The sequence below is a fragment of the Apostichopus japonicus genome, chromosome 7 (genome assembly GCF_037975245.1).
Source record: "Apostichopus japonicus isolate 1M-3 chromosome 7, ASM3797524v1, whole genome shotgun sequence".
Lineage (NCBI taxonomy): Eukaryota > Metazoa > Echinodermata > Holothuroidea > Aspidochirotida > Stichopodidae > Apostichopus > Apostichopus japonicus.
In genome coordinates, this window is record NC_092567.1 from 17,013,854 (window position 1) to 17,029,264 (window position 15,411).

The 15,411-nt window shown below is 40.4% G+C and overlaps 2 protein-coding genes across 3 annotated transcripts; both read left to right on the plus strand.

The window, feature by feature from the left end:
• Positions 1 to 610: 610 nt before the first annotated feature.
• Positions 611 to 6,281, plus strand: LOC139969533 (lengsin-like). Of its 2 annotated transcripts, none has more exons than XM_071974605.1 (2): positions 611 to 1,085; positions 2,890 to 6,281. In XM_071974605.1, exon 2 carries the CDS (start codon positions 2,909 to 2,911, stop codon positions 4,286 to 4,288), a length of 1,380 nt encoding a protein of 459 aa, XP_071830706.1. In that variant the 5' UTR covers positions 611 to 1,085; positions 2,890 to 2,908; the 3' UTR covers positions 4,289 to 6,281. The 2 variants fall into 2 exon arrangements, with proteins under 2 accessions (XP_071830706.1, XP_071830705.1); XM_071974604.1 differs by having other exon boundaries at positions 611 to 1,027; positions 2,890 to 6,279.
• Positions 6,282 to 7,403: 1,122 nt separating this feature from the next.
• On the plus strand, positions 7,404 to 12,604 carry LOC139969516 (lengsin-like). The gene is made up of 2 exons (XM_071974565.1): positions 7,404 to 7,819; positions 9,682 to 12,604. The coding sequence occupies exon 2, from the start codon at positions 9,701 to 9,703 to the stop codon at positions 11,078 to 11,080; it is 1,380 nt and encodes a 459-aa protein (XP_071830666.1). The 5' UTR covers positions 7,404 to 7,819; positions 9,682 to 9,700; the 3' UTR covers positions 11,081 to 12,604.
• The last annotated feature ends 2,807 nt before the right edge of the window (positions 12,605 to 15,411 follow it).

The following is a 15,411-nucleotide window of genomic DNA, read 5'->3' on the forward strand; positions in this document are numbered from 1 at the left end:
GCTTTCAACACCTACATGCGCCATTTAAGGTCTATGGACAGACCACGAATTGATTCCGCCATGATTACTTCTCCCAATTCGCAACTTCCACCAACATGTAATCATGGTAGACACATTTTAGAACAGAACTTCTTGGCGATATTGAGTGCACGAAGGCTTTAAAACACACGTGGGCCGCCAGCAGTTACGCAACTTACGCTAAATGTCAGCATGTATAGGCTATCTGATTTGAGTATAATATATCTAAAATTATTGTTTGGAAGTATAGCCTACGACAATATTTGTAGGAAAAGGTACAACTATAGTTCGGAAGCGCTGAATACTCCAAAATACGAAAAAGAATGTTATAGCTATAGGTCGCCTACTGTGAAGAGTTGGTCACATGCACGCATGTTGCCAGTGCATGTGAGTAACATACACGAATTTGCCGCATGCTACGTGCACGTATAGGCCTACATGTGGCTTTCTCCACCGTTATCAATCACACGGCAGTTACCCTTTATTTACAATGTTAGGTTACTTTGAGTGACATGACCCTTGTCACTTGAGGTATGTGAATGATGATCATATTACAAGTTCAACTGTGTTTATCGAAAGGTTCTCATAGAATATCCACGTGTAATGACAAATGTTTCAACGTTTTGTCTTCTGACTAATATAATATACTAATATATTGAACCTGAAACCAGCATGAACAATTCATTTTCATTTTCGAGTAAAAGTCTGATACGACGAGTGGGGATTTTTTTTTTCAAAGATCGTTCCCAAAACTTGAAGTATAGACTATTCGGCTGATAGCTTGATTTGTGAGGAGTATCAGCAGTAGCCTTTTGTTTTCCAATGAGAAGGGAATTATCCTACTTTAGTGAGATTATTGACAAGTTGAATGGCATTCCTGGTAAAATTATCAGGACAGTGTTTTAGCGGACGATAACAAACGCCGTCATGACCTAGAGGGGAGTTACTTTACCGGTATTATTTGTGTTAGCGAGCGTTACGTTCCAGTCAATAACAGTATAAACGGGTGGTAAGTTCATGCTCAAGTTGAAGAGGAATATCCTTGCAATTGAATTGGCTCAAAATTGGTAATTTAAGTAGCAGTATATCCTAGGAATCTGATTGATTCGTTATTAACCTTTATTAACATACATAATTTCTAACATTAGCCTAAGGTATTAATATAATGGATTTTATGATAATAATTGTATATAAAGTAACCAAACCTGACATGGTAATTAAGACTCGTATAGCTTATCGAGCCTCATATGCTTTCGTTAAGCAAGGCCGACAGGGGAGGAGGTCCAGTTGGCCTACTACTTGAAAACCCGTTGTCTCCTAAGTCCACTTGACATTCTTATTTAAGTGTATATCATGCAGCTAATTTATAGGGCAAAACATATTTATCGGCGTGAACTTTGTTATCGAAGAAAAGTTAATTCTAGCAGGTTATCACAGTGGCGTAGCCAGTCGGGTGCATCGAGATAGTATCCGTCACCCCCCCCCCCTCCCTTCTTTCTACTTTGGGGGACTTTGGGCCCAATAAAATTTCGGGGTAAGCCAACCCCTCTGCCCACCACCACCAGCAATTGCAGGCAGCATCTTACAAATAATTCCTGAAGTACAATACATAAACTGATATCTTGTACACAAGGTACAACATATATGTTGAAAATTCTTTAAAATTGTTTAAAAAGTGACAAGATATGGGAACCTCCAACCTTTTTTGAAAATATTTCTCAAAGGGACGTGGGGGGCACTCCCCTTAGACCACTCCCATGGACGACTTATAATAAATATTTCCCTCGCAACTAATGAAGGTCTTTGCGCCTCTGGGGTAGAGCCTATACCGTTAAATGTATAGTCACCAATACTCTCTTCTCCCTGGTGTTTGCTACTGCCAAGGCTTAGCAAAAAAAAAAGAAACAGATAACGCAATTTGTAATAAAAAATCCTTATATGGTCTTTGTAACCTTCATGAAAACCCACTTGTGACCGATATGTATATTTACTCAGCACATAGAACACAATTGGGCATCCATGGTTTACCCACACTCATTTGCGCAAGTGAAACTCATATAATCTACGTGGAACCCAATCAGACATCCAACTTGAACATCTCCCACATATTTCCAACCCGCATATCAACCCAGTTATAACGCAGATTGATGCTCATTAATTTCCTATGTAAAATCATTCATCCCAGAATGAACACGCGATTTGTAGACCACATCCAACCCACATTGGCGTTGCTCAAGTTAGCCCACGTATCTTTACCCACACATATTTAATACATATACAACACTGGCCCAAATTGGCGCTCCATGGTGAGCCCACGCTTATATTTACCTCCACGTAAGACCCAATTGGGACCGAAACTGTTGTAATGGCTGGGGTTGGACAATAAAACGTTGTTTTGCAAATAATTACCAATACTAACCAATACCAATGCAATACCCGGCAAATGAAGTTTTACAACAGCTGAGAGAGGAAAAATGAGAAACCCGTCCGAAAGTGTTTTTCATTACTGATATGTGATGATATGGATACATGTTAGGGTGGCACTTTAACTGGTGCACAGATTTAACTCAAAAGGCGCCCATGACGGTCCATTAAAAAGAAAGAATACTATGTTGCCATGGCTACTTGCGAAAGTACGAGTAAAAAGGGCAAGGGATAAGAAGCATTTCACGGAAATATATTCTTCATAGTATCTATGATATACTTATTTCATGTCACTTGATAAATCTTGAAGCAATCGTTCTATCATTTCTATACGTAGTAACTTCTATTTATTGTCGATTTTTTGTTTTTATATATCCTAAGTCATTCTGATATAGTTCCTTTATGAACGTTATTTTCAACAAAAGTCTTTTTTAATCCAATTTGCAGAAACTTGTGACCAAAAATTATGACGTCTACAGGGCAAAGCATGGAGCTACTCACGGCTGTGGAGAAGAGGATTCAAGAAGAAAACATTAAAAACATTCGCTTTGAGTTTCTTGATACCAACGCGGTCGCTAGATCTAAAACCATTCCTGCTCGCCACTTTAAGAGCACCGCCACATCTGGAATCCTGTTTCCAGGTTTCTGTTTTTCGTGGACAGCAAGATCAGACATACCCTTTGAAAGCTCTATCGCTAAGAAATACCATTGCTCTGATCTGGTATTTCTACCCGATCTGTCCACGTTCGAAGTATTACCATGGACTCCAAATACAGCGAGAGTGTTCGTCTCAGTATCGGACATCAGTGACGGCGACAAGGCGTTAATAGATCCACGAAACGTCGCTCGGGCTCAGTTAGAGAAGCTCAAGGACAGAGATTTGAGTATCTTCTCATCATTTGAATACGAGTTTTGGGTAGTGGATGAAGAAAATAGGAAACCGATCATCGATGGCGTAGATTGCTACGCCACTATTCGTCTCGCAAAGCACCAAGCATTTTTTGACAAGGTCGCTGAAAATCTCTCACAAGCCGGAGTCGATATTGAATGCGTCGAAACTGAATACGCCAAAGGTCAGTTTGAGTTGGTCATATGCCCGACATTTGGAATCAAGGCCGCAGATAACGCCGCCACTTTCCGCACTGGTGTAAAAGAAATGGCGATGCAAAACGGATTTGTCGCCAGTTTTATGTCGAAGCCATATCCTGAAGAAGAAGGGTCGTCGGGGCACTTCAATTACTCATTGTGGTCACTCGATGGTAAGACGCCTAAAACAGGTGATCCTTCTCGGCCCTATGGACTCTCAGAGATTGGAGAACATTGGATAGCTGGTCTTCTAGAACATGCTCCAGCATTATCCTTTCTACAGAGTCCAACTGTAAATTGTAGAGATAGGGTGAAACCAGATACATTCGCACCATTTAACGCCACGTGGGGAGTAGATAACCGTTCATGTGCGTTTCGTTTGAAGCCAGTCGGGGCTCATGGGATCTACATGGAGAATCGAATGGGATCAAGTGCTGGAAACCCTTACATAAGTCTAGCTGCTACAATCGCAGCTGGAATAGATGGTATCGAACGTAAGTTACCTCTTCCACCTCCAGTACCGACTAACAAGCCATCTCATATTGCTGAGAACGTTCCCCCGGACACTGCCCTCCTTCCCGCTGATATGGAGGCCGCATTTCAAGCCCTAAAAAAGGATGAGATATTAGTAAGTGCTATTGGGGCCGACCTTGTCGACGCTCTGGAGTCCGTACGACGTCTTGAAATGACCACATTTGCTGCTGACAGTGATGTTGAAAAATTTGAATTGCACAGGCGTATGTATTTTGATTACGTTTAAACAAATTGAAAAAAAATACAGCGGATTTAACCGTTCCCCCTCGGAAAGAATGACGTCATAAAGCTCGTACAATCATCGGGCAGCTTAAACGCATCGACTTTTCTTTTTTTCATACTTTGATTTTGTCTCCCGATGAATTCATTTGGTAATATATGTTAATCGGTAGACTTTGGTGAGCTCTTTGATCATATTCTGATAGCAACCAAAATGAAAGAAGAGTATTTCTTAATGGTATATATTTATAAACCCTTACATAAGTTAAATGGGTTTTTTTCTGTCTTCAACAGATTATTATTTTTTTTTATAAATCAGCATACTTAGCATTTAGTACGCAGATCATGACTAATGATATTATACATTTAATTTTGCTTTTTAACATTTGTGTTATCAAGTTCGAAAATATTATAGAAGATTTTATGATTTAAGAAATATTATATTCAAACAAAAAGTTACATCAGAATATTTTGGGTACGGGGTATACCCTTTTCATTCCATTCAATACATTAATCACTTTTGTCCTGGAAAGGTATATTTGTTTGAGCTAGGGGTTCATTTTCTAAAATTGTATTCATCGTTTCTATAATTCTTTTCAATTGATTCCGCATGGGTTTTTAATCTGCTTCTTGTTCTTCTTTATTGGTACTTGCAATTTCCATTTGTTCCCTCCTTTTACCATTTAACTGTTTTGAGTGAGTCCGTGAATGTTGGTTCCTGCTGTATAGAGCTCTTGCTAGGAAACCTAAACTTCTAGTCTATAGCATCCAATTCTTCAGTTTCACTCATAGCATTGCATTGTGTCCCCAAGTGATCTTTAAAGTGCAGCTTCTTTCCATTCTATAGTAACTCTCTTATAGTGAGCAGTTCTTCTGCGATTTGGAGAGCAGTTTGCGTTCCAGTGTTGAGATCCTCATGGATATTCCTAGTGGTTTCTCTGAAGGGACGTAGCCAGGGGAGCAGGGGGCCAACTGCTCCCCCCCTTCCTCCACCCTCTTTCAGTGTCGAACAAATGTTAAAAACTGTTGTTTTTAAGCATGGTACTTTGTCAGTGCTTTTTTGATTGTGAATACGTCAGCTCCGTTAACTCGATTATAATCGTAGTAACATCCAGGCCTACTGATTCAGCTACTTACTTAGTTTGGCAGATGCAATTAGCTAAATTTAGTCTATAGCCTATTACAAGCCTACAGTTGGCCACTGCGTAATAAAATACATGTTGCATACCTTACCGCACTCGATGGAGTGTCACGAACTGTTTGCACAACGTCGACAACGTTTGTTCTTATCCTTTCTGTTATGAGTTGTTGCACGAACAGCATGTTATGAAGCTAAGCTTGCAATCGTACGTGATACGCGCTTCCTATAAATAATGATTACACTGCTAATACACTGCGATAACGATATTTGTTTTTAGGCCACCGCACATCTGGCTGTCTTACAAAATATGAAAGTTTATATTGTCTATCAGTTAAGTTCGTCAAATGTATTAAATTCCAGACATTGGACAATAAACAAGTATCATCCTACCCGGAAAATTGTAAAAGGGCACTATATATGTTTGTCTCTCTGATAAAATATGTAAAAGAACATGTAAAGAATTCAAACAGGAAACAAAATCAAATTATAATATCATATGATAATGATGAAAGTGGCAAAACATTGCACCAGATCGCATCTAAAGACCTTCAATTGTTCAAAAATATATCAAAGGGGAGGGGGACCCCTACTCACCTTAATCCCCTCCCCATATCAATCGCAATATGTGCTTTCCCCCCCCCCCCTTTCAAATTCCTGGCTACGTCGCTGTTTCTCTGAGGGCTTCTATTTTGTCAAGAGTGGCTTGATCGATGTCTTGTGCTACAACATGCACGCGTGCATGTTGTCTGCCTTAGTTGCATGTTTTATATACATTTTTAAGGATTTTTACGCTGTTTTTCGTTAAGTATACGGTATCCTATGAATTTCATTGCATCCCTTTTTGTCTTTTTGAAAATGTGTTATATTTTTTGACCATATCAAAGTCTTCATTCTCAAATGTTATTTCATTATAATGCCTTATATGAGGTTTTAGTCCATACTGCTCTAATAAACCAATCAGAAAACGATTCAACTTTGTCTCTCTTTAAAAATCTTTTGATTTTGAAAAATAGAGGGCGTGTTTTCACCCGCTACACCATCCCCTTCCTCACCCTAGATAATGGGGATATGAGCGGAGGGCTGGTTGCAGAATATCATCTTCACCAAAGGTGTCTTCACCGATGAGATCAATTTCATATAATGGGATATTTTCAGCTATGATTACTATGATAATATCTTTGAATATAAAATAATATTTCTTTTAAACTATAATGATATAATTCCATATCACTTAACAAAATAATGTGATAGGGGGATACGGCACACCGTCCTTGGCGGTATCGGGTTTTATACTTAGATAGATACACAGTGATTCATTGAGAGATGTTTCCCCATAAGGCTGCGCTGCGTAATCACATTCTATAGGTCAGGAGCTTTCAACACCTACATGCGCCATTTAAGGTCTATGGACAGACCACGAATTGATTCCGCCATGATTACTTCTCCCAATTCGCAACTTCCACCAACATGTAATCATGGTAGACACATTTAAGAACAGAACTTCTTGGCGCTATTGAGTGCACGAAGGCTTTAAAACACACGTGGGCCGCCAGCAGTTACGCAACTTACGCTAAATGTCAGCATGTATAGGCTATCTGATTTGAGTATAATATATCTAAAATTATTGTTTGGAAGTATAGCCTACGACAATATTTGTAGGAAAAGGTACAACTATAGTTCGGAAGCGCTGAATACTCCAAAATACGAAAAAGAATGTTATAGCTATAGGTCGCCTACTGTGAAGAGTTGGTCCCATGCACGCATGTTGTCAGTGCATGTGAGTAACATACACGAATTTGCCGCATGCTACGTGCACGTATAGGCCTACATGTGGCTTTCTCCACCGTTATCAATCACACGGCAGTTACCCTTTATGTACAATGTTAGGTTACTTTGAATGATATGACCTTGTCACTTGAGGTATGTGAATGATGATCATATTACAAGTTCAACTGTGTTTATCGAAAGGTTCTCATAGAATATCCACATGTAATGACAAATGTTTCAACGTTTTGTCTTCTGACTAATATAATATACTAATATATTGAACCTGAAACCAGCATGAACAATTCATTTTCATTTTCGAGTAAAAGTCTGATACGACGAGTGGGGATTTTTTTTTTCAAAGATCGTTCCCAAAACTTGAAGTATAGACTATTCGGCTGATAGCTTGATTTGTGAGGAGTATAGCAGTAGCCTTTTGTTTTCCAATGAGAAGGGAATTATCCTACTTTAGTGAGAATATTGACAAGTTGAATGGCATTCCTGGTAAAATTATCAGGACAGTGTTTTAGCGGACGATAACAAACGCCGTCATGACCTAGAGGGGAGTTACTTTACCGGTATTATTTGTGTTAGCGAGCGTTACGTTCCAGTCAATAACAGTATAAACGGGTGGTAAGTTCATGCTCAAGTTGAAGAGGAATATCCTTGCAATTGAATTGGCTCAAAATTGTTAATTTAAGTAGCAGTATATCCTAGGAATCTGATTGATACGTTATTAACCTTAATTAACATACATAATTTCTAACATTAGCCTAAGGTATTAATATAATGGATTTTATGATAATAATTGTATATAAAGTAACCAAACCTGACATGGTAATTAAGACTCGTATAGCTTATCGAGCCTCATATGCTTTCGTTAAGCAAGGCCGACAGGGGAGGAGGTCCAGTTGGCCTACTACTTGAAAACCCGTTGTCTCCTAAGTCCACTTGACAATCTTATTCAAGTGTATATCATGCAGCTAATTTATAGGGCAAAAATATTTATCGGCGTGAACTTTGTTATCGAAGAAAAGTTAATTCTAGCAGGTTATCACAGTGGCGTAGCCAGACGGGTGCATCGGGATAGTATCCGTCACCCCCCCCCCTCCCTTCTTTCTACTTTGGGGGACTTTGGGCCCAATAAAATTTCGGGGTAAGCCAACCTCTCTGCCCACCACCACCAGCAATGGCAGGCAACATCTTACAAATAATTCATGAAGTACAATACATAAACTGATATCTTGTACACAAGGTACAACATATATGTTGAAAATTCTTCAAAATTGTTTAAAAAGTGACAAGATATGGCAACCTCCAACCTTTTTTGAAAATATTTCTTAAAGGGACGTGGGGGGCACTCCCCTTAGACCACTCCCATGGACGACTTATAATAAATATTTCCCTCGCAACTAATGAAGGTCTTTGCGCCTCTGGGGTAGAGCCTATACCGTTAAATGTATAGTCGCCAATACTCTCTTCTCCCTGGTGTTTGCTACTGCCAAGGCTTAGACAATAAAAAGAGAAACAGATAACGCAATTTGTAATAAAAAATCCTTATATGGTCTTTGTAACGTTCATGAAAACCCACTTGTGACCGATATGTATATTAACTCAGCACATAGAACACAATTGGGCATCCATGGTTTACCCACACTCATTTGCGCAAGCGAAACTCATATAATCTACGTGGAACCCAATCAGACATCCAACTTGAACATCTCCCACATATTTCCAACCCGCATATCAACCCAGTTATAACGCAGATTGATGCTCATTAATTTCCTATGTAAAATCATTCATCCCAGAATGAACACGCGATTTGTAGACCACATCCAACCCACATTGGCGTTGCTCAAGTTAGCCCACGTATCTTTACCCACACATATTTAATACATATGCAACACTGGCCCAAATTGGCGCTCCATGGTGAGCCCACGCTTATATTTACCTCCACGTAAGACCCACTTGGGACCGAAACTGTTGTAATGGCTGGGGTTGGACAATAAAACGTTTTTTGGCCAATAATTACCAAAACTAACCAATACCAATACAATACCCGGCAAATGAAGTTTTACAACAGCTGAGAGAGGAAAAATGAGAAACCCGTCCGAAAGTGTTTTTCATTACTGATATGTGATGATATGGATACATGTTAGGGTGGCACTTTAACTGGTGCACAGATTTAACTCAAAAGGCGCCCATGACGGTCCATTAAAAAGAAAGAATACTATGTTGCCATGGCTACTTGCGAAAGTACGAGTAAAAAGGGCAAGGGATAAGCAGCATTTCACGGAAATATATTCTTCATAGTATCTATGATATACTTACTTATCATGTCACTTGATAAATCTTGAAGCAATCGTTCTATCATTTTTATACGTAGTAACTTCTATTTATTGTCGATTTTTTGTTATATATATCCTAAGTCATTCTGATATAGTTCCTTTATGAACGTTATTTTCAACAAAAGTCTTTTTTAATCCAATTTGCAGAAACTTGTGACCAAAAATTATGACGTCTACAGGGCAAAGCATGGAGCTACTCACGGCTGTGGAGAAGAGGATTCAAGAAGATAGCATTAAAAACATTCGCTTTGAGTTTCTTGATACCAACGCGGTCGCTAGATCTAAAACCATTCCTGCTCACCACTTTAAGAGCACCGCCACATCTGGAGTCCTGTTTCCAGGTTTCTGTTTTTCGTGGACAGCAAGATCAGACATACCCTTTGAAAGCTCTATCGCTAAGAAATACCATTGCTCTGATCTGGTATTTCTACCCGATCTGTCCACGTTCGAAGTATTACCATGGACTCCAAATACAGCGAGAGTGTTCGTCTCAGTATCGGACATCAGTGACGACGAGAAAGCGTTAATCGATCCAAGAAACGTCGCGCGGGCTCAGTTAGAGAAGCTCAAGGACAGAGATTTGAGTATCTTCTCATCATTTGAATACGAGTTTTGGGTAGTGGATGAAGAAAATAGGAAACCAATCATCGATGGCGTAGATTGCTACGCCACTATTCGTCTCGCAAAGCACCAAGCATTTTTTGACAAGGTCGCTGAAAATCTCTCACAAGCCGGAGTCGATATCGAATGCGTCGAAACTGAATACGCCAAAGGTCAGTTTGAGTTGGTCATATGCCCGACATTTGGAATCAAGGCCGCAGATAACGCCGCCACTTTCCGCACTGGTGTAAAAGAAATGGCGATGCAAAACGGATTTGTCGCCAGTTTTATGTCGAAGCCATATCCTGAAGAAGAAGGGTCGTCGGGGCACTTCAATCACTCATTGTGGTCACTCGATGGTAAGACGCCTAAAACAGGTGATCCTTCTCGCCCCTATGGACTCTCAGAGATTGGAGAACATTGGATAGCTGGTCTTCTAGAACATGCTCCAGCATTATCCTTTCTACAGAGTCCAACTGTAAATTGTAGAGATAGGGTGAAACCAGATACATTCGCACCATTTAACGCCACGTGGGGAGTAGATAACCGTACATGTGCGGTTCGTTTGAAGCCAGTCGGGGCTCATGGGATCTACATGGAGAATCGAATGGGATCAAGTGCTGGAAACCCTTACATAAGTCTAGCTGCTACAATCGCAGCTGGAATAGATGGCATCGAACGTAAGTTACCTCTTCCACCTCCAGTACCGACTAACAAGCCATCTCATATTGCTGAACACGTTCCCCCGGACACTGCCCTCCTTCCCGCTGACATGGAGGCCCCATTTCAAGCCCTGAAAAAGGATGAGATATTAGTAAGTGCTATTGGGGCCGACCTTGTCGACGCTCTGGAGTCCGTACGACGTCTTGAAATGACCACATTTGCTGCTGACAGTGATGTTGAAAAATTTGAATTGCACAGGCGTATGTATTTTGATTACGTTTAAACAAATTGAAAAAAAAATTACAGAGGATTTAACCGTTCCCCCTCGGAAAGAATGACGTTATAAAGCTCGTACAATCATCGGGCAGCTTAAACGCATCGACTTTTCTTTTTTCATTCTTTGATTTTGTCTCCCGATGAATTCATTTGGTTATATATGTTAATCGGTAGACTTTGGTGAGTTCTTTGATCATATTCTGACAACAACCAATATGAAAGAAGAATATATATTTTTTTTTAATTCAGCATACTTAGCATTAAATACGCAGATCATGACTAATAATATTATACATTTAATTTGCTTTTTTAACATTTGTGTTATAAAGTTCGAAAATGTTACAGAAGATTTGATGATTTCAGAAATATTATATTCAAACAAAAAGTTACATCAGATCATTTTGGGTACGGGGTATACCCTTTTCATTCCATTCAATACATTAATCACTTTTGTCCTGGAAAGGTATTTTTGTTTGAGCTAGGGGTTCATCTTTAACATTGTATTCATCGTTTCTATAATTCTTTTCAATTGATTCCGCATGGGTTTTTAATCTGCTTCTTGTTCTTCTTTATTGGTACTTGCAATTTCCATCTGTTCCCTCCTTTCACCTTTTAACTGTTTTGAGTGAGTCCGTGAATGTTGGGTGGGGCGTTGGGGGGGGGGGCTTAAAAGTGTTTATATAATTGTCAACTTTGGCTTTCTTATTTGCAGATTAGATTATCAAAATACATTCTTCATGAAAATAAACTTGATTAAAATAACTGATATTAATAGTAGTAATCCCTGAGAAGGACAGTCGAGAGGAAATTTAACTTTTGACAGATATGAAAGCGGGAGATATTTTAAGAATCCTGGTTAAATTGGCATCCAATTTATAACCAGTTTTCATCGTTTGGGAAGTTGGAATGTCTTGCAGCAGAAGTGAATGTCAAGCAATAAGTGTCATGTCTTAGTAGCACACTAACGAAAGTTCTGTTTTTTGTTTTTTAAATTACGTTTTCTGCTTCAAAATTGGGATGTATCCCAGTACGAATACCCTGCAGTGATTATAACATCGTTAGCTTGACATCGACTTATGTAAAGTTAGGACCCTATGTAATCCTTTGTCAAAACCGTAAAGTAAAGAAATCCATACATTTTTTTCTTCTTCTAGCAGAGTACTTCTATGACATCACACCTGTTTGCTTCAAGTTTACCTAGCGTACAATACTGTGGCAATTTCAATTATTGATATCTCAAGGAATGTAGGAATGGAATGTAATAACATTTCAACTGGATTCTTGGAATGTGTTTCATTTGTATCCAGTCTCTGGGCTTCCTTTTTTAATGATCTCAAAATTTTGGAACCTGGTTTGCTTTTTTGTTTTCCAAACTGATTTGTTTAATTTAATTTGTTACTTAAATTGAGATTATAGATACTGATGGTGAATATCTTCACTTCTGTTGGTTGAATTAATCATGCAATGAACCAATTGTGTGTGGTGAAATCTAAGCAGAGTGACTTAAAATAAGAAGAATTTACAAAACTGATCTTTCTCATCTCATCTTCCGTGTTTTTTTTTCTTCTCGTGTCTTTCTCCTATTGGTTCCTAACCCTGGTTTCATCCATAATAATAATAGAGAGACATTCTATGAATTTTGGGGAAAGCTAGCATCTCTGATACTGAAAAGACTTTTCATCTCACAGTATGTTTGTTCTTAAGAGTGGCTAATGCAAAATGTGCATTCATACCACAGTAATTTCTTCTTTGCAAACCTGCGTAAATGTTCGGCGTCCCTCAGACCACTTGCCTCAGTTTTTTCTCAATAATTGTGTGTAATGTATTTCATTTTCATGAATCGTCAAAAGTAGCCATTGTCATTATGACATCGACATTGCTTAAAAAGTGATCTACATACTTATCATTGTCGTGGGAGCTGGTTGTTTTGGAAAACTTCAAAGCATGGCATCCATAAATGTTTGATCAGTTGCTCTATGGTTGGATGTATAGAGTCTGTGTTCTGCTAGCAACACGTAGTGTGCATTGAAGTACGTAGGCAATACACTCAATGTATAGTATGTGTGTGTATGTATGTATTTTAGATCCTCCTGCAACCCTTTAGTTTACTAAACCCGCCAAGCAAGTTCGTTTATGACAGCGGCGTAACGATGAGTCTGGGGGCCCCAGGGTCCAGGGAAGGAAGGGCCCCCTGGCTGCTGCGGAGAATCAACCGATGTGCGCGCAGCGCACATCACGAGCGCGAAGTCCCAACGGCGTGGGTCAAGGGCCCGCCTTAGGGCCCTGGAAGCTCTGGGGTGCTACAAGCTCTGTGGTGCAATCTAAGCCGTATATGGAACATTTCGTGGTGATTTTATCGACTGAGATTTTGGGGGAAATCTGCGTTCATAGACACAATTTGGGTCTGCCTTGTCTGTCATACTGGGAACATGAAAAAATGTGTTGCAAAGTTAGAATACATTAAGAGATTGAAAGGACAATAAGACCAAATGACCAAAGTCCAATTAACATAAACATGTATATTTTCACCCGTGACGTAACTCCTATGGACAAATGGTATCCAAGTTCCCGAGAACTTGGAAAGGCTAGAGCTTGAATTTACTGAGCCTGGCCTTCTTGTCAGCAAACATATCGATTAGTCCATCTATATCAAGTGACCATGCCTCCTCGTTCTCGATGGATAGGATAGCCAGCGAATCCAGCCGATCTTGAGAAATGGTTGAACGTAGGTAGAACTGGCCAAATTTGGGGACATTTGGGCAAAATATCATCAAAACGGTGGAAAATATGCCAAATTCGATTTACTGTCTGATACGGAAACATACAAATCCACACACAAATCTCAGACATCGGCGATTTGGCCGATAGCTGAGGAAAGCATCAGCCACAGGGGTTCCAAATATGCCAAATTTGTGTCATTTGGCCAGTTATCGGCCAATATCATGTGGCAACCCTGACCGAGAGCGAATTCATTGAAATTAGAGGCGCTATTTCGCTATAATATGTACCAGCGTAGCCTATCAAGTTCCAGTGTGCACCTCCGGCTCTTGGGTCAGTCGTGCGGAAGAAAGGATACGAGATTTGCAGTTGCAGGGGCATATGATTTATGACGAACATATTCACGCACAGAAAAATGTGTCCATTGTCTCGTTTATAGTTTCTTTTCCAACGAAAACGTGCCGTTTCAAAAAAAGAAAAAAAGGGTACCCCTCTTCTAAGTTCTGTACGTCAGTGCAGCGGGGCCCCCTTTGGTCGGGGCCCCTGGGTTTGCCCCGTCCGAGCCCATAGGCGTTACGCCCCCGGGTTATGAAACGAATCCAGTTCGGAGTTTCGATTTGCGAGAGGCGGATTTTGGGGTAAATGTGACATCAACAAAAAACGTCAGCATTCCTACAAGTGTTTAGACATATAAGACCGCTTACATGCATGATGGTATGCAAGAAATGAATAATCCAAGATAAAAATAAAATTCGACGTTCGATCAGGCCTACCTACATACATTCATTAATTAACTGCGTGGAATTTAGCGAGATCTGCACACTGTAGGTACAGGGATTTTTGAATAGTATAGGTCGTTGGTAGGGCATAAGCAGGCGCGTATCCAGGGGGCGTTGGGGCGTGGGCCCCCGGGTAAGGAAAAGAGGAGAGAAAAAAAGAGAAGAAAAAAGGGGAAAAGAGGGATAAAAAGAAAAGGAGGAGAGGAAGGAAGGGAAAAGAAAAAGAAGAAAGAGAGAAAAAGGAGAAAAGGATGAAGTAGAAGATAAACGCCAAGACCTCGGGAAGAGAAAGAGGAACAGTCATAATTACAGCGCTGATCCCTATTATATACACAGGGTAGCCAGTGACAGATCGAAGATTACAGAGGGGACGTGCGCAGTGGCGGCGGAACCGGGGGGGGGGCTTGGGGGGGGGGGGGCTGAGCCCCCCAATAAAAAGTTGAGGGGGCAAATGCATGATAAGCCCCCCAATATTTACCAAGGCTCCGAAACGTGCATCTGCCCATTTTTCAATGCATACTTGTCGATCTGTCCGATGCACACGTATACTCTATAGGTGTAATAATTTTAGTAATTGCTGGGGGGCCCTCGGCCCGTCCCCTGGCTATAGACCACATTGTCACCCCAACCGCGTCTTCACGCCCCGTGAAAAGTGGAAGCAGTGAGTGTGAGTACCGGTAAGCGTAACACAACTTCGTCTTAGGCCAATGACTTGCCTCATTTCAGCCAGTTCTCCAACATCCCCTTACTTAGTGGCGGAGCGTCCATATATACAGTCAGGGGGCGGATGCCTCCCCCCCCCCCCTTGACGGACTCAAATGGACTGCTGGCGCCCTTTTCA